General features: G+C 38.3%; 2 protein-coding genes across 2 annotated transcripts in view; one reads left to right on the top strand and one right to left on the bottom strand.

Annotated features, from left to right (window-relative positions):
- LOC127639963 (transmembrane protein 163-like) overlaps positions 1-3268 on the top strand; it is a 29739-nt gene extending 26471 nt beyond the window's left edge. Inside the window, exon 8 of the mRNA XM_052122320.1 lies at positions 2624-3268. Within this exon, the coding sequence (XP_051978280.1) occupies positions 2624-2684 (61 nt within the window). The 3' untranslated portion in view covers positions 2685-3268. The remainder of the gene's footprint in view (positions 1-2623) is intronic.
- A 2306-nt stretch (positions 3269-5574) lies between these two features.
- LOC127639959 (alpha-1,6-mannosylglycoprotein 6-beta-N-acetylglucosaminyltransferase A-like) overlaps positions 5575-19652 on the bottom strand; it is a 61100-nt gene continuing 47022 nt past the window's right edge. The window contains exons 11-17 of the mRNA XM_052122315.1: positions 18365-18498; positions 13459-13608; positions 10348-10494; positions 10152-10268; positions 9776-9850; positions 9478-9635; positions 5575-8362 (exon numbers count right to left, since the gene is read on the bottom strand). Coding sequence (XP_051978275.1) covers positions 8164-8362; positions 9478-9635; positions 9776-9850; positions 10152-10268; positions 10348-10494; positions 13459-13608; positions 18365-18498 — 980 coding nt within the window. The 3' untranslated portion in view covers positions 5575-8163. The remainder of the gene's footprint in view (positions 8363-9477; positions 9636-9775; positions 9851-10151; positions 10269-10347; positions 10495-13458; positions 13609-18364; positions 18499-19652) is intronic.

Here is a 19652-nt window from a genome sequence, read left to right as displayed (position 1 = left end):
TGGGGAAAGGAGGAGGTGAGAACCGGCTTGAAAATATAACTAATATTTTAATTATAAACTTAACCAAAAAGACAAACACACACACAGGTGTCCGTAAATCTCTCTCTCTGTCGCACTGCCGACTTCGGTCAGCCTTTATCCCTCTTGAGAGCTAATTAGCCTGATTAGGGTCCGGGTGTGCGAAATCAAGACCCAACCCTGCCCTGCCACATTCCTCCCTCGTTCTCTCAGGCCGGGGAGCCCCCGGCATGACGTACACAACCCCCTCTTTCCCTGGGGAGGGGCGTGCCTTCCGCCCCGTCTGCCGTCAGATCATTCCTGTCTACCTGGATGAGGGAGGGGACAAGGTGAGGGAAACCAAAAAACAACGTGGCACCTACATGCCGTAATTGAGATCATGCCAAATTAACAAAACATTTTAAAAAAGAGAGGGAAAGGCCGACACGGAGTGGCAGTGGGAGAGAGAGAGAGAGAAAAAAAACACTTATTCGCCAGTTTTCCGATACGCCGTAGCTTGGTCCTCGGCCACTCCTCCACCCTCTAATGGACGACAACCACGCCCCCCCGGAGGGATCGGAGGCAGTTCTCTGCCCCCTGGTGGACGGAATGCCCCTCCGCATTTTTGGTGGATGGTAGTGGTCTCCCCCACCCCTGGCACCGGTAACCCTCTCTCTCGCACTGCCGTCTTCGGTCGGCCTTTATCCCTCTCGAGGGCTAATTAGCCTGATTAGGGGTGGGGTGTGCGAAATCACGACCCTGCCCTCCTCCCTGCCACAGGAGGTTTTAAACCTATACTGATTGGTGAATATGGCCTTTAAAACATTCAGATCGAATACTTTCTTGCCATAAAAAAGCTAAATGCAGCGGAACAAATAGAACGGATCACGAAAAAATGGTGTTTCGAGATGTGTATTTTAACAGTCTTGTTTATACTCCACATGCTGTCTAAAACACAAGGCGCTTTTGCGAGAGATGCTGAAAAAACTCAGATGCGTTTTTTAAAGTTCTTATTTTTAACTTGACGGTGCATTAAGAAAACATGGTGCTGCTGCGTGAGATGTTAAAAAACAGCGCAAAAAAAAAATAAGCTTGATGCTGCACGACTAGAACAGAAGGCAGGTGTCTTTAGTCGCATTTTTAAAAGTTGACGTGCTTTTCAACTTGAAATTGCATGACACTCCTGCGCGAGATGCTGAAATATCAGCGAACACATACCTGCGCTCTGCTCCATTCATCGTGCTGCATCAAGCTTTTTTTAAGCGCTGTTTTTTCAATGACCATACTCGTACTAAAAAATTGCTTGACACAATGCAATAAATAGAGTACAATGCAGATGTATTGAGATGCATTTTCAAAATCTTGTGCCTATTTTTTTGAAAAAGTGAGTATTTTAACGTTTTCGGATTGGCCCCCATTCACATTTTAAGTGCCTCACTGTAACTTCAATTTTTACTTTTCTTTTTTTTTGTTAAAGAAAAGGAGGGACGGGTAAAAATGTTTTTGGTTTTGTTTTAATCAGCGTTTTGGCACAAATGCTGTCGATTGAACTTAAAGGTACTTTAAGCAATTTTGTCACGGAAAGTTACGGAAAATATTTTTCCCACTCCTTGAGAGATATTACTGAAATCCCATGTCTGTGACAGCTTTAGACTCTCTAAACAGCACACAAAAATGTGTTCGTGGGCAATGGCGCTTTCAACCCGTCAATAATGTTGCACATTCTCATAGTGTTGTAGTTGCAGCAAATTATTGAGACTTGCTGTCCATTTTTAAGCCATGTTGTTCATAAAACTTGTCAGTAGAGGGCGCTATTTTGCTGCTGTTGTGTTTGACGACCATTTCTGCACTTTGGCTATGTTCAGACTGCAGGCAAATGGGATTTTTCCTCAAATCAGATCTTTTCTGGCAGACTGTCCGCACTATTATTTGCGCGTGATCAAATCAGATTTGCGCATTCAGACATAACCAGCCTATCTGCGTGGGTTGCTTTGGTAACGACGTAGGCATACACACGTGACGATGCTTTCATCAGGTGCATCATCTCGCTCTCCAAATAAGCACCCTGTCCAGTCGCGGTGCAGAACTCGCACAAGAAAAACTCAGCGACAGAGGACTCGGAGACTGGTAAATAATGTGATGTTCCGCGCTGCAGTCACCGATTTTGGACGTCATCGTTGTGTGTCGCGTCAAGAGTGACGCAAAAGTCCATTTGAAATCCGAATTTGAAAAAAAAAATTGTTTTTGGCAGATTTGTATTGGCAGTCTGAACAAGGCCTTTGTCGGTCTCGATAAAGCTCATCTGGCATCTTTGGAGTGCGGGTTCTTTTTTAAAGAGGGGGGCGTGGCTAATCCAACTGCTCGGTCTCGTGGAAGCCACTTTTATTGAAAGTTACATTTGTAAAATGACAGAAAATGATCGGGAGAAGCAACAAGGATTGGGAAATGTTGCAAACCAGATTTGATCTTACATAGCTGCATAAATCACTAGGCCACGGCTCAGATCGCTAAAATATTCTTATGTGCAATTACATTAAATGACTGAACTGAAAACTGCCTTTTCAAAATAACAATTTTTCCTCCCTCTCTCTCTCTCTCTCTCTCTCTCTCTCTCTCTCTCTCTCAGGCTGTTAGTCGACACGGTCCCCCGCGTCAGGCAGACGAGGCATTATGAGCGTTTTGAGTAGGACTAGACGACTCAACTCACACAAACACTCTTCTTCAGGTTCTCTTGAGTGGGAAAACACAAACATACACACTTTTTCTTGCCTCAGGGCAAATGCTAGCACAAATTCCTCTTGTAAATATGGAAATGAGGGAAAAACTCAGAATATATAAAACGTGTTTTATAGTATTCAAGCTTTCTGATAATGAGCCGTTGGGTCTCTCCAAGTGCGATGACGCATCTAAGTAGTATCGCTGTCACTTGGACGAAATTTGGTACAAGACACGCACAGTTTCTTGATTATATTATATGATATTTTAAACCCAGATTCACTATGGATAGAAATGACATGTCTGTATGGGTTTATCAGGTAATCATGACATAGATTGTCATTTTATCTATTTTTTATTTTTTTTTACAGTTTCCATTTAGTAACACATACATCTTTAGTAGACTGAAATATATCTTAAAGGGATAGTTCACCCAAAAATGTAAATTCTCTCATGATTTACTCTCCCTCATGCCATCCCAGATGTGTATGACATACTTTCTTTAGCAGTACACAGATTAAGATTTTAGAAGAATATCTCAGCTCTGTTGGTCCACACAATGCATGTGAATGGTGACCAGAACTTTGAAGCTCCAAAAAGCACATAAAGGCAGCATAAAAGTAATCCATAAGACTCCAGTGGTTTAATCCATGTCTGCTGAAGTGATATGATAGTTGTGGGTGAGAAACAGATACATATTTGTCCTTTTTCACGATAAATTCTCCCCCCTGGCCAGCAGGTGGCGATATGCTCTAAGAATGTGAATTGCCAATAAAAAGAATGTGAAAGTGGAGATTTAAGGTAAAAAGTATTTCAATATTGTTCCGTTTCTCACCCAAACCTGCCATATTGCTTCTGACGATACGGATTTAACCACTGGAGGTATATGGATTACTTTTATGCTGCCTTTATGTGCTTTTTGGAGCTTCAAAGTTCTGGCCACCATTCACTTGCATTGTATGGACCTGCAGAGCTGAGATATTCTTCTATTTAAGAGTATGTCTACAGTCTGAGGTAAACTACATTTCTCTTTTTTACTTTTAAACCGAGAGCTTTCAATATAAAAAAATAAATGGCAACAATTGACATTAAAATGGTATTTGTTAACTTTAGTAAATGCTTTCAGAATCAGGAACTAACAATGAACAATATTTTTAACAGCGTTTATTAAACTTGGATAATGTTCATTTATACATATAAAAAAAGTAAGTTAGCTCGTAATTCATCGATTCATTTATGTTTAATTTATACAACATTTAATTAAAAAAATGTATTCGTTTTCTGTATCCAATTTCCTTTTAATGGAATTGTTTTCCTGGTCAAAATGTGGCATCTTATTGTCTACTACATGAACTTTAAAAAGTATATTATTTGACAAACGGCATTTTCATAGCTGGCGTTGTAATATACTGTATGTTCATTCTCTTGTAACATACACAAAGTGAACAAGGGTCTTTAGGATCATATACGTTAGGATCACTAGAATCGAAAATGTGCCGTTTTTGAAACGTATTCTTGGTTTGTCAGATCTAACTAATGTAATAATAACAATGTAGTACATTTCGTCTTTTGCACTTCATTGAAACAGTATTGTAAAAAGATTTTCAGCTTGATCCAGCCTTGCGTACCGCTTCTGTTGAAACTTGCAGTTAATGATTAGGTGGCACACGATTGCGTTTAACATTACTTGTACAGTAACAAAGCCTTAACTTGACCTTTCATGATGTGAAGTTACTTGTAATTTTGCCACGAAATTTGGCCGTTGAAATTTACATTTGGAAAATAACAAGTTTCCGAGCATTTTATGTAGCAAATATAATATAGCTCCTCGGAGCAGATGATCTACAGTAAGATCACGTGTGTGCTATCCAGTGGCAGTTCGTTGTTAGGTAAAAAGCACATTTCCGCTTTAACGTTTGTGCTTTGGGAATCTCTTTGACTTGTGCTGTTTTACTTTCAGGTGTGCGGTATTTCACGGGGTGGTTGGATTTACGGTTCAGTTCTTTATTGACATGTTAAATACCTTGAGCCCTTGTCAGAAGTACTAGGCACATGCACACACCCCTGCTAATGGGACTTTTTGCATTTGCACAGTTTGTTAAACCACATCTAGCAGTGTGCTTAGGACTTAAAAGGGAGGCTCCCAGAAAGAATGGGATTCGGGACATTATTCGGTTAAAGACTAAATTCACAGAATTGCTCAAAAGGACAAATGGTGGCCGAGACGATGTCAATCCACATTGAACCGCCGTGGAATCCGAATGTCATGTGATACATGAATGTATATAAACTGTGACACATGTATATTTACACAGAAATGTCTATCACAGAAAAAGTTTATTTGAAAAATAAAGATATATCCTACTGATTCCTCAAAATCAATGGAAAAAAAAAAAACAACAAAAAACAAATAGTGTCTGTTTCCTTTTTTCTTCAAGATTTCCTTTTTGGATGTTTTAAAATCATTTGATGTAACCAACAAAAAGATTCCCACCAAAACAAAAACGAAATAAACATTTAAACAAAAACAAATAAAAAAACGAAGAACAAAAAAACAAGTGAAAAGCAAATCAATCAAATGAAACAAAACAAAACAAAAAAAAACTATTAAAGTAAAAACAAAACAAAAAAATCTATTCAAATAAAAACAAAACAAAAATCTATTCAAATAAAAACAAAACAAAAAATCTATTCAAATAAAACAAAAAAAAAATCTATTCAAATAAAAACAAAAAAAATCTATTCAAATAAAAACAAAAAAAAATCTATTCAAATAAAAACAAAAAAAAAATCTATTCAAATAAAAACAAAACAAAAAATCTATTCAAATAAAAACAAAACAAAAAATCTATTCAAATAAAAACAAAACAAAAAAATCTATTCAAATAAAAACAAAACAGAAAATAGCAAAAACAAAACAAGAAACACAAAATCTAATAAAATAAAAAAGACAAAAGCAAAAAAAAGTAAAAATAAATACCCATTCGAACAGTATAACATACAGGTAGAAAACAAAATAACAATGTAATTATGTTCAACTCGCAATTTGGGTTTCATTCCAATTTTTCCTACAACAAATCAGTAGTTACTCGCTATGAATTACTGGCCACAAGACTAATCTTGAATCTTAAGTAAAACATGTATTAATAAAAAACCAAAGTGATGGATAACTAAGCTTGAAATGCACAAACAATATCAAAACAATGTGGCATCCTTCATACTGTAAAACTGTAAACCAAATATAAGGACAGTGAACAAGACAAATCTGTTTGATTGTGAATTTGCGTCAACAACCACTGAACATTTGGCAAAAACTATTTTACGCTAAATGCCGACAACTTTAGCTCCGTTTGAAACTATTAAACTACCGTTTCAGCTTTAAGCTAGCTAGCATTACAGCGTCAATGTATTCGGTTTCGTAAAAGCAAAAACTAAGTCAATGCTAATAACCATCTCAAGGCACGTCATGAAACAAGACTTAAAACAATAGCTTTGCTGAAGACCATCTTTTTACGTAGAAACGTACAGATCTTGACCGAGCCGAAACCCAAACTTAAAACTATCGTATAAGTTAAGAGTGCAAAACTAGAAGAGATCCAGATCTATATTTACAAATGTGCAAATGTTTACAGAAATCATACACTGGATAAAATCTTCAAATGAGGTTCTTGCTGGCTTTTGAAAATCGAAAATGAAATCACGCTCGCAATGTTTGGCCAAAGTATTGACGACAAAAGAAATCTATATGTTTATATAACGTTAAATGTCACTTTGACTAACAGTTAACTTTTATAGCCAAGATTTCAAAGGATTGTGCAATTATAGTTACGTTTTAAAAACAGATCTAAATTACTTCAAATAAAAGACGAATTTGCTCTTTTGCGAAAATGTACAAATAACCGAAACTGGATTTCTTTGCCGTTTGTACAGGTAGTAAGTACTCTGGACAAACATATGCGCTTAAACGCACTTAAATTAGTCCGATACATAATATTTCCCTCTATAAATTTCTGTTCTCTTCTATAAATAAAGTAAAATATAAATCAACAGGCAGAGATAAAGATTTGTATACAAAATAAATTAAAAAAACAAACAAGCTTCAAAACAATTTTACAGTATCGTAATAACTGGTGTCAAATCTTCAAATTCGCTACAGTGCATTTTCATTCCAAAACACAAATAACTCTTATAATAATTATTATTTTGATGTCTTTTTTATATTAGATTGGCAAATTCAAGAATACAGGCCTCCAGACATCATATAAAAACTAAAACCTAAAGGCCGATCTGTGTTTTTAACACAAAAATAATACAATTAAAATCCATCTTTTAGCCTAGTTTTGTACACATCTGTTTTTATACATATTTTACAGAAAAATCTCTGATTGGGTATCAAGTTGACGAAAACTATCCCCAACCAAGAACGTCCTAAAAGCATTAAATAGCTAGGTCAATTCATCTCAATGAAAACAAAAGTGGCCCACTTTCATGAATGAGCTCTACTAGTTTTCTTTATGGTTAGTCTGGGTTTGTGTTTTAGATTATACTGGCTGGTTTGTGGCTGGCAGTTCACTGAAATTGACCAGTTTTAAACATGTGCTGTGTTTAAATTTAATTATTGGCAGAACTTCAGTACAAACACACACACACACACACACACACACACACAAAGCCTGTCATGTGTGTGTGTATCAACGTTGCTTCAATGGAAATAAACTACCATGCAGAATAAACCAGACTTCAACATTTGTTATTTACATATAAACGCATCGTTTCACAGAGCCAATACGCGGAAATCTCCGTTACAGTGTTAAACTAGGGAAGCTTGTTCATGGTCTGTTTCTCCACCACTTGAAAATTGCAAATACACTCTCTACACACACACACACACAAACACACACACACACGGTCTTCAAAATGGTGAAGTTCGGCTAAAGATGCTTTCTCGGTCCGATGTAGGAAGCAGAAGAAATCCAGGGTAACATGTTTCACTGCAGTGTTTCTCCAGGCCTGCAGGGGGCAGCGTAGAGTTCTGGTTCCCTGCTCGCTGCTTCAAGTATGCCAGGCTGAAACTAGTCCGCGTGAAATGAATCCAGCAAAAATACGTCACACTTTATTTTACAGTGTCGTATTTACACATTTGACATGTTATTAACAATAATCTCTAAAGTAATAACAAATTACATTGCAGCTGCACAAAATAGTTCCCCAGTAAGTACTTCGTAGTTCGTTGGTATTACTCCATACTTATGTAAATAAACACTATCAAATAAAGCGTTTCCAACTTTTTTCCTCTTCTGTTGTTTGATTACGGTAAGACGGATCATCTTATCCGAGAGCTGCCACGCCGTCGCTTCAGTTCAAAACGTCGTAAGTCGTCCAGAACGGCGAGTATCCGAATCGTACACCGTCCGGAGGTTTCCAGAGTGTGCGCGCGTGCGCGTTTGTGTGTTATAAGCAGTCTTTGCACAGCGCCACCTGGCCTTTCATGTAGTCTCTGCAGGGGCAGATGCGCGTGAGGGTGTGGTGCGCCCCGGCGCAGCTGAACAGCAGCAAATCGGACTGGAATACGCAGTGCTGCTCTGATTCGCCAAAAGCAGGGACGATGATATCGCCGGCAGACTCCACCGTCTTACACTCAACGCCATACCTGCCGCAAAAACGTTGGAGAGAGAGATTAATAGAAACAACAAAGCTTGCAAATGTGGAACTGCACAGTTCTTGCTACATGGAGATAAATCACAAAAAAAAACATGTTTTTTGGACGTGACCACATGGTAATAGCATATTATATTTTCAAGGGTGCAGCGTGAATGATTTTGGTGATCATTCGGTCATGTGGCATTTATTGGATTTTTGGACATCTACCATTGCAACACCATGAAATGCCATGTTATTTCCTTCTTATTTCATGACTACCAGGAAAGGTATTAAAAATAAGATTTGATCTGTACCTTAAACAATTATAATACAATGTTTATAAAATATATGGATTAAAAAATATTATTAATTAATCATATAATTAACATTATAATATACATTATATTATATAGGATATGTATGTTTTATAATTATCTTTATACAATTAAAATATGAGAATTATAATGATATATTTTTAATAATAATATTATTATGAATTAATTATAATTAATATAATAAGAGAAAGAAAATACCATGATATTCTATGAAATACAGTGAAGTTTACATTAAAGTACCATGATATTACCATAAAATATAAATAAAAAATAACGAATATTATTAATAACAATATACAGTATTATATAGAAAATATATTATATACTATATAATCTAATTACAATTAATATTAAATATAATTAATAATATTGAAGTAATAAGAGAGGAAATTATAATGAAAAATAATTATATAAATAATTATAATTATATTTTTATTTATTTTTAATAACAACAACAATCATAATAATAATGATAATTAAAACTGTATTATTTTTTTATATGCATTATACTATTCAAATAGTAAGAGAAAGAAATATATATTTTTTAATTTAAAAAAAATTATATATTTAAAAAAAGTCGGAGCTCAATTCAAATTAATCGAAGGTAAATTCTATCACAACTTGGTGGAAATGAATATTTCAAATTCTGATTTAAATGCAACACAGCCCTCTGCTGGCTGGAAGGAGAACTGATTTGGATACTTCATATGTTTTTCCATGCATATACTGTGTGTGTGTGTGTGTGTGTGTGTGTGTGTGTGTGTGTGTGTGTGTGTGTGTGTGTGTTTACCTGGCCAGATCTTTGTCTTTATTGAGGTGCTGGAAGAATGAGGGTTCACAGATCAGCTGCTCCTCCTGACACACCTGTTTGCAGGATTTACCAGCTGGAGCGAATTTCACCTGCATGGTGCTCAGAGGAGGCCACATCACCTGACCATGACAGAAATCCTACAGACACACAGATTGCATGTATGCGTTTACAGTTCAAACGTGCATTAAGTCTTTCACGGCAAATACTGTCTGTCACATCTTAAATACACAAAGCAAACACACGCCTCATATTTCCACTATATAACAGTAAAGTGTACCTGGTTCTCGATGAAAGCATTGACGCGCTGCAACATCCCCTCACAGGTGAACTCATACGGCAGATACGGCTCAATCTGAAACAAACAGAAATCATCCAAACATCACTGCATATGTGTAAGATATATATACATCTAAATAAAAACTCCTTTTGGGGAAATGTTCATAAGTAATGCTTCAGTATTCATTTTCTTCTTTATTATATATTTATTTTACCCCTAAATACAGTTTTCAGTAAGGGGAAGAGTTAATGTTGTCTGTAAAATACTAATTATACATATAAAAAATATAGAATATATCATAAAATTAATTATATATATATATATAAATAATCGCACAGTCCCAGTGTGCACGCATATGAGTGTGTGTCGTATTTACCTTCTGACTGAGGATTCCTTTAATAGCATTCTCCACCTCGGCGGGATCGTCTATATTGACGGTCCAGACGTGGGGTCGTCCAATGTAGACCTCAGCGTACGGGTGCTGGGATGTCAGCTGGGGTCAAAAGTCAAACGTACATCAGATCCAATTCATTTCAAACCCTTAAAACATAACAACTGAAAGAATACGGTACCTCTCTGAGCGTAGGTTTCCCCTTGAAGAAATCTGCATTTTTGCTGCTTTTAGCGGGTTCGAATCTCGGGTTCAAGTAAGCGCAGCCATTGGCTATGGCCTCCAGAGGGGCGGGTCCTTCATAGGGGAAGGACAATCCGACAAATAGCTAGAAAACAAACAGAGACTTGCGATCAAACACGGACTTGTTGTAAACGCTGATGGTCATATCACAACCAGAACGTGTCCAAATACTTTTTAAACAATACTTATTTTAAACAATACCGCTTTGTTGTACCATTTAAAACCTAACACACTTCTTTTGGGACCACTTTGTGTATATGAGGGCCGACTCTCTCTTCTCGTGGTGGTGCGGTTACTCGCGCCTCAATCCGGGTGGCGGAGGACAAGTCCCAGTTGCCTCTGCTTCTGAGACCGTCAATCCGCGCATCTTATCGCGTGACTCGTTGTGCATGACACCATGGAGACTCCCAGCATGTGGATGCTCATGCTACTCTCACGATCCACGCACAACTCACCACACGCCACATCGAGAGCGAGAACCACTAATCGTGACCACGAGGAGGTTACCCCAAGTGACTCTACCCTCCCTAGCAACCGGGCCAATTTGGTTGCTTAGGAGACCTGGCTGGAGTCACTCGGCATGCCCTGGATTCGACCTCGCGACTCCAGGGGTGATAGTCAGCGTCAATACTCGCTGAGCGACCCAGGCCCCCCCACAGACGACTCTTTGATGCACAATACCCATTTCAACCGTTGTATAATAGTGTTGTAAACAGCTAGATGACTAAAGCAAATGTTTGCAAAGGCGTGAGCCATGCGGCTAGCAGAAGTGGCCCGGCCCATCGAGACTTCAACAATAATGTGTTTGTTATAGTGTCATGCTCGGGACTGTTGGACTTACTGCGCGCACAAAGACTGTTCTGTGCTACCTAGGACAGATGACCACACGCTTACAGCTCACAGAGCACAGAGGCGCATTTCATATAGGGAACACGCTCGCACGCAGAGTTAAAGAGTCAAATTAACCTGTAACGTTCCCTTCCTGAACTAACGTTAATTCATTTATAAATACTTTTCGTAGGGTACTGAGAGTTTGTTTTTGCATCATGACGACTAACTGAGGGCAATTACTTGATTAAGACTCACAATTTCACATATATTGTGTATATAATAATAATTATTATATACAAATAATTTAAAGGTACAGTAACAGAAGGCTTCTGTGATTGCACTTCTACCGTTCACCAACAGGGAGCAGCAGAGATGTCCTAAAAATCTAAGAGGCTGATTGGAAGCGAAAGAGAAAGACTGAGATGGAAATGAGACTTGGGTGCTGTTCTTTGAGATACACAAATATTTGCATATCTGACGGGTTGCCGCATGAATTTTGTTTATGAAACTGAATATTCCGGGTTCAACGCAAGTTAAGCTCAATCCAGAGCATTTGATGCATCATGTTGATTACACTGAAAACTATTTGGAGTGGGGTTCACTTACAAAAGTAAACGCTACACATACACTTCGTGGCTTTATTTAGAAATCGTCAAGTAACGTTTACTTTGCAAGTATCTGTTTTAAGTACATTTTACTCCCTTTTGGTTTGTACACTTTACTCAAGCAATCTCTTAAAAAGAATTAAAACTAGCTTTTAAAATGTCCTAGCATTTCAATGCTTCGCTTAATGCACATGCAGTCTATATTCAACAGTATCACTTTGTATTACTGGCGATAGAAACAAGATTCAAAGCTGCACACGCATACCCGAACGGCTGGTGCACAAAACACGATGACGGTAACAATCAACAGTTTTAGTTTTTTTGTTATGAACGGGTCATTTTGAGTAGAACATCAGAACTTCAGAATTCCCAAAACAAGTAAAACGGTGTACTGTAAATCAACTTGTAAACAGTTAGCTATGCAAGCTCATTAATTATTCAAGCCCGGGTGCAGGAAACACCAGCTTCAATGGTCAATGTTAAATGTACACTACCGGTCAAAAGTTCAGGGTCACTTACTCATTCTTTATTCTTCTTCACATTTTTGAATAATAGTAAAGTCATTAAAACTATGGAATAACATAAATGGAACTATGGGAATTATGGGGCGACTATAAAAATCCAAAATAAATAAAAACTGTGTTATATTTTAGCATCTTCAAAGTAGTCCCCCTTTGCCTAGAATTTGCAGACATGCACTCTTAACCTGGGTAGCTCAGTGGTAAAGACGCTGACTGGAGTTCACTAGTTCTAATTCAGGGCGTGCTGAGTGACTCCAGCCAGGTCTCCCTAGCAACCAAATTGGCCTGGTTGCTAGGGAGGGTAGAGTCACATGGAGTAACCTCCTCATGGTCGCTCTAATGTGGTTCGCTCTCGGTGGGGCACGAGGTGAGTTGTGCGTGGATGCCGTGGTGAATAGCGTGAAGCCTCCACACGTGCTACGTCTCCACGGTAACGCGCTCAACAAGCCACGTGATAAGATGCACGGATTGACGTCTCAGACGCGGAGGCAACTGAGATTCGTCCTCCGCAACCCGGATTGTGGCGAGTCGCTACGCCACCACGAGGACTTGAGCACATTGGGAATTGGGCATTCCAAATTGGGAACCCCCCCAACTTCGTTTCCATGATGACGTAACGGTATAAGCCTTAAAACACTAAAATGACTATTTAAACAACTTTACAGCTCAACTAACTCACAAGTTTGAACATAAGAATTAATGTAAGTGCTTTAATAAAATGATTAGCTTCACTTTTAAACCCTCCAAAAAATGGCCCCCGTTCACTTCCATTGTAAGAGCCTCACATTTCTTTATTTGCATGTGCAATGTGAATTAGCCTTTATTAGGTGGTAGCTATAAGAGACAATGCAAACGACACGAGCGGTATCACGATAATTTAGCTCGTACAGAATCAGAAGGTGCGATTAAGGTATCATGACAACACTAGTAGGAGGTCTACCAGTCTAGGTTTAGTTAATTCTAACTTTATAATGTACTACTAATCTTTCACACTTATATGGATGTGCATATCACTAAACATCAATATAACATTTACTTTCCCAAGACGTTAATAGCGCTGTATGAACGTGGCTGTGATATCGTGGTGCACACCTTGGTCTCACGCAGGAGGAATTGGAGGTCACGGCCGCTCAGGATGCCGTGATTCTTGACATAACCCGGCAGGTGGACGGTGCTGGTACCGTGAACTGTGCCGTGTACTTCCATGTATGAGTGAATGATGTCCAGGTATTTCTTTTTATCCTGTGACACATAAAACAAAAATGAAAACAGGAAAAACAATTCATGTGAGCAACGTGCAACTTCTACGTAAATAACAGCTTCACAACCAGCCCAGACAATGACTTGTTTACAAAATAAATTTGTTTACCAAGCACAAAACAATTTTTTAAATTTCAACCGACCTATATTCTTAAATATCTTTTGCAATAAAGATCTTATTGCGTGTTATTCACCAGTGCGTTTTTTTTTTTTTAGTTTGTTTTTTATCATCTTAATTCCATATGTACAAACTCTTCATGTCTGAACTTATTTTTATTTTCTGCTGATGTAATCAAGGCCACATGGGCGGGGAAAATATTATTAGCCAATATCATTGTATCAGTATCACAGCACACTTTTCAATCCAATCACATTTTGACCTTTGACATTTGTTCAAGTCCCGCCCCTACATTATAAAACAAGCGATAAAAGAACACAGGATGCTTAAAACACAGACAATAAAAAAAAAATAAAAAAAATAAAAAGCATTTTAGCATTCTGTTTGAACTTGTGTCAGTGCAGAGGGCCAAAGACAGACAGGAAGAGTCAAACAGCGCCTGTTCCTCGTGGAAACCACAAGACTGAAAATGAAAACATTTCTTTTCAAATGCACAAAGCGTACAGACATGCACACTTCCTGTTAATAGGTCAGGTAAAAACAGGAACACTGTGTATGTGTGTGTATGTGTATGTGTGTGTGTGTGTGTGTGTGTGTGTGTGTGTGTGTGTGTGTGTGTGTGTGTGTGTGAGAGAGAGTAGATGTGTGCGTGCGTGCATGAGTGAGTGTAGGTGAGTGTGTGCGTGAGAGTAGGTGTGAGTGTGTGCTTGAGAGTGTGCGTGAGAGTAGGTGTGTGTGTGCGTGCGTGAGAGTAGGTGTGTGTGTGCGTGCGTGAGAGTAGGTGTGTGTGTGCGTGCGTGAGAGTAGGTGTGTGTGTATGTTGTGTAAGGTAGTGTAGCGGTTAGCACGCTGCGCTATGAACCTGGTGACCCGAGTTCTATTCCCGCTCATGGTGATTATCTGAACCGGTCCCGGGACTCCCCTAGGTTGACTCAGCCTAAAATGAGTACCTGATGCGGTGTGTAAAACATCGCCACTGGGGAGACAAAGGTGGTCGGGCGTGGTGCTGGTCACCCACCCCCTCGTGTACCGTTCCGGCCTTCATAGGTGCTCGCTAACAGCACTTGCCCCTACAGTCTGTTAAGGCTAAATGGGGGGTCTTTTTTTGTGTGTGTGAGAGATTAGGTGTGAGTGTGTGTGTGTGAGAGAGAGTAGGTGTGAGTGTGTGTGTGAGAGAGAGTAGGTGTGAGTGTGTGTGTGTGAGAGATTAGATGTGAGTGTGTGTGTGAGAGAGAGTAGGTGTGAGTGTGTGTGCGTGAGATAGTAGGTATGAGTGCGTCTCTACCAAAAAAATTAATAATTATTATACAAACTACAAATAAATCATATTTAAAAAATAATAATACAAAAACTACAAAATAACACAAATTACTAAATAAATTATGTATTTGAAACATAAGAAATTAAATATAATAAAATATGTAATATAACAATACAAAATATTCATTATTATATTAATAATATTTATTATAAAATCATGTATAAAACATTTTCATAATCATTTTTATTTTATATATATAAAAAAGTATTAATGAAACAAATATTACAGAGTGAAAATAATTATTTTCCAAAACAAAACCCTTTATTTTTACCATGTTAACTTCATAATACATTAATATCTGTGAGCTGTTTATTTTCTTTGTATTTTAATGCAGAGGTTTATTTAGGCATTAGGGCTTTAGGTTGGGCTATAGTAATTATAATTAGCTTATTTTAAAAACAATAGAAGTGCATGGCATGCCCTCATTAAGAAAGATAAAATGGATAAACGTGTGTGCATGATGGTAAGACAGAATCGCACAGCACAATGTGATAAAAAACAACAACGGAAGCCCTGAGAAACAGACTCCAGGAATGAATGTGTTTGTGTGTGCAAGCACAAATGTGTGTGTGTGAGAGAGAAGGAAAATAAAAATCCATTATATGTGGATTGCACGATGCAAACAATGTGTGTACGTGACTGTGAAAGAAAGAGCGGAGACTTTATTTGCATAACAAAAGCCTATACACATAACCTCTGATCTTTAGACCACACACACACACACACACACACACACACACACACACACACTACACTCCCTAATTCCAGGTCTATGCTCAAGTTTGTTTCCATGGAAACCAGTTCTTGAGAGGCTGTAGAAAAGCATCTCTCTCACTCTGGTTGCAGGGAGACATCAGTACAATTGCATGAGGTTAAATGTGACTCCATTGTTGCTGTACATCCAATTACTTTTTAATGCTTCTGTCCTTCTCAACCACTCTGACTTAGGAACCATGAAGCCGTACATGTAAATGCACCAATTATCTTACTAATTGTGTTAATTCAGTTTTCATGACCATTTTTCACCCTCTGTTTAACCCATAGAAAAAAACATGCTGTTTTTGCTACTGTACCTTTAAAACTTCTACGCGTACATGACCTCTGTCATGAGTGGATAATCCCTACATGTGTAAAAGGAGTTATTTTTTGCTACTGTACCTTTATGCCAATCCCATTAGAGGACAGAGAGGGAATTTATTAACTGATATAATCTTGCGAGCTCTCGTAGAAAGTTTTGCATTCACTCATAAAAGTTTGTTGCCTTGGAATAGTTTGCGCTCCTTCACAATAGTACAAGTTCTTTGGCAATAAGCTTTGCATTTTCTAGCAACAGTTTGCATTCCCTCACAGTAGTTTAAGTTCCCTCGCAATAAGCCTTGCCCATTCTTGAACACGTTTTGCATTCCCTCACAATGGTTTACGTTCCCTTGCAATGAAGTTCCCTCAAAACAGATTGCATTCCTTCACAATAGTTTGTGTTCCCTCACAAAAGTTTATTCGCAATAGTTTGCGTTCCCTCACAGTAACCCTTGCAATAATTTTCCTTGCAATAAGTTTTGCGTTCCCTTGCATTAAGTTTTGCGTTCCCTTGTATTATGTTTTGCGTTCCCTTGCAAGAAGTTTTGCGTTCCCTTGCAAGAAGTTTTGCGTTCCCTTGCAAGAAGTTTTGCGTTCCCTTGCATTATGTTTTGCGTTCCCTTGCATTATGTTTTGCGTTCCCTTGCATTATGTTTTGCGTTCCCTTGCATTATGTTTTGCGTTCCCTTGCAATAAGTTTTGCGTTCCCTTGCATTATGTTTTGCATTCCCTTGCATTATGTTTTGCATTCCCTTGCATTATGTTTGCGTTCCCTTGCAAGAAGTTTTGCGTTCCCTTGCATTATGTTTTGCGTTCCCTTGCATTATGTTTTGCGTTCCCTTGCATTATGTTTGCGTTAATTTGCAAGAAGTTTTGCGTTCCCTTGCATTATGTTTTGTGCTCCTTGCATTATGTTTTGCGTTCCCTTGCATTATGTTTTGCGTTCCCTTGCAAGAAGTTTTATGTTCCTTGCAAGAAGTTTTATGCTCCTTGCATTATGTTTTATGCTCCTTGCAATAAGTTTTATGCTCCCTTGCAATAAGTTTTATGCTCCTTGCATTATGTTTTATGTTCCCTTGCAAGAAGTTTTATGCTCCCTTGCATTAAGTTTTATGCTCCCTTGCATTATGTTTTATGTCCCTTGCATTATGTTTTATGCTCCCTTGCATTATGTTTTATGCTCCCTTGCATTATGTTTTGCGTTCCTTGCATTATGTTTTATGTTCCCTTGCATTATGTTTTATGCTCCCTTGCATTAAGTTTTATGCTCCTTGCATTATGTTTTATGCTCCCTTGCATTATGTTTTGCGTTCCCTTGCATTATGTTTTGCGTTCCCTTGCAATAAGTTTTGCGTTCCCTTACATTATGTTTGCGTTCCCTTGCATTATGTTTTGCGTTCCCTTGCATTATGTTTTGCGTTCCCTTGCATTATGTTTTGCGTTCCCTTGCAATAAGTTTTCCGTTCCATTGCATTATGTTTTGCGTTCCCTTGCATTAAGTTTTGCATTCCCTTGCAATAAGTTTTGCGTTCCATTGCATTATGTTTTGCGTTCCCTTGCATTAAGTTTTGCATTCCCTTGCATTAAGTTTTGCGTTCCCTTGCAATAAGTTTTGCGTTCCCTTGCATTAAGTTTTGCGTTCCCTTGCAATAAGTTTTGCGTTCCCTTGCATTATGTTTTGCGTTCCCTTGCATTATGTTTTGCGTTCCCTTGCATTATGTTTTGCGTTCCCTTGCATTAAAATTTTTGTTCCCTCACAAAATATTATTCGCAATAGTTTGCGTTCTTCCACAATATAGTTCTCTCACATTATATTTTGCTTTCCTCGTAATATGTTTTGCATTCCCTCACAGTTTGTGGGATTAGATGGATCTGGACTGTGTGTGTTTGCACGCAGGGATTCATTTTTCACATGTGCTCTCTGTCTCTCATCACACAATGCGTTTCTGATCCAGATGGGTGTCGATATCTTTCCTGCAAGGTTCCTTAGGGATTAATTCGAGCTGAGTATCTTAACGGCGAAACCAGGGTTGATCTCACACTGAAGAAATGCTGCACTAATCAACATTGGAGTCAACACATTTTGGCAGGCAAATTTGGAAAACATGGCAAAACAATCCAGCATAAACCTGTTTCCAAAAACATTGCTGCAGTTTCACACATAAACGGACAATATAATTTGGCTAGGATTATATTGTTGATGTCGTTCAATGAAAACTCACCTTCCAGAAGTTGTCCACCTTGCCGTAAACGAGAGACTGGTTTTGCCGCTTGATATCGTCGATGTGCTTGACGTCACTAGCATTCAGGTGCTGTTCCACGACGAAGCCCAGGAAACTGTTATCTGGAGTGTGAGCTGCAGGGGTAAACAGAACAGCCAATCAGAAGAGAGCTCAGGGATAAGAACTGACGGCTATGTGTAAAATCTTATACTAATAAAATACGGTCTCTGAAGTTTGCGCAATAATAGGCGTAATTGAATGCCAAAACAGGACAAATAGGTAGTTACAAAGACAATACGAGAACATACACCTGATAAGATATTAATAAATATTACATTATATAATATATAGCGAGACCTAAACTACTATATAAACTACGATGCTATACATTTATAGCATCAGGATTGTAAATCCAGTAGCAAAATGTTCAGATTAAGTAAGCAATGTACAAGACCTGTGTGTGTGTTCACGTTGCCAAGCGAGGAGCTGTTACCATGACAACCTCTCAGCCAAGAGGTCACCTGGGTAACGAGTCTTGGAAGAGATACACCTGAATGCCATTTGTCCGAAGAATTCAATCCTGAGATTAAGATTTCAGATATACACTCAAACCTCAACCGTTATGTGTGTGCGTGCCATGGTTACTGCCTGCAGCAGCAGCTGTAGCCTGTTGTCACGGTTACTTGTCAATTCCAATGAGAGCTCAGGATGAAATTCAGAACCCAGGCAGCCCTAAATGCAATTTAGTGGAAATCACAAATGCCGTTTAGATGGAAAATGACCCTCGCTCTCTCCCTCTCGCTTTAGTTACTGTAAACAGCACAAATACACTCGTAATGGAAATGCTAACAAACGCTGATATACACACGCTCATGCACATGCTCATGGCGCCTGTCAGCAGCAACCAGAATTAACGGAATGGATGAAAACCGAATGCTCATTTTGGATATCTACATCACATGCTTCCATAAAGTCGTCTGTGATTTTATAACGTCTATTTACAAAGAACTTACAAATGGCGACACTGTTAAAAACTTAAATAGAACATTTATATTCGTTTTAGCACACAAGTTCTGTTAAACATATTAAAGTACATGAAAGCGAATGGTTCAAAATGCACACACTTGATATTAAACACCGTTGCGATCGGATTGCAATTCACAAGTACTCATCGCATTCTCAGTGTTGCCACAAGGGGGCACTAAAGCAGACATAGCTGTAAAAGATAACAATTTCAGGATAAATTAAACGCAGTGGTTTTAGATTGTGATTTTAGCAGATTAAACAA

Source organism: Xyrauchen texanus, chromosome 48, assembly GCF_025860055.1.
Source record: "Xyrauchen texanus isolate HMW12.3.18 chromosome 48, RBS_HiC_50CHRs, whole genome shotgun sequence".
NCBI classification, from domain to species: Eukaryota; Metazoa; Chordata; class Actinopteri; order Cypriniformes; family Catostomidae; genus Xyrauchen; species Xyrauchen texanus.
This window is presented reverse-complemented; position numbering and strand designations above follow the sequence as displayed.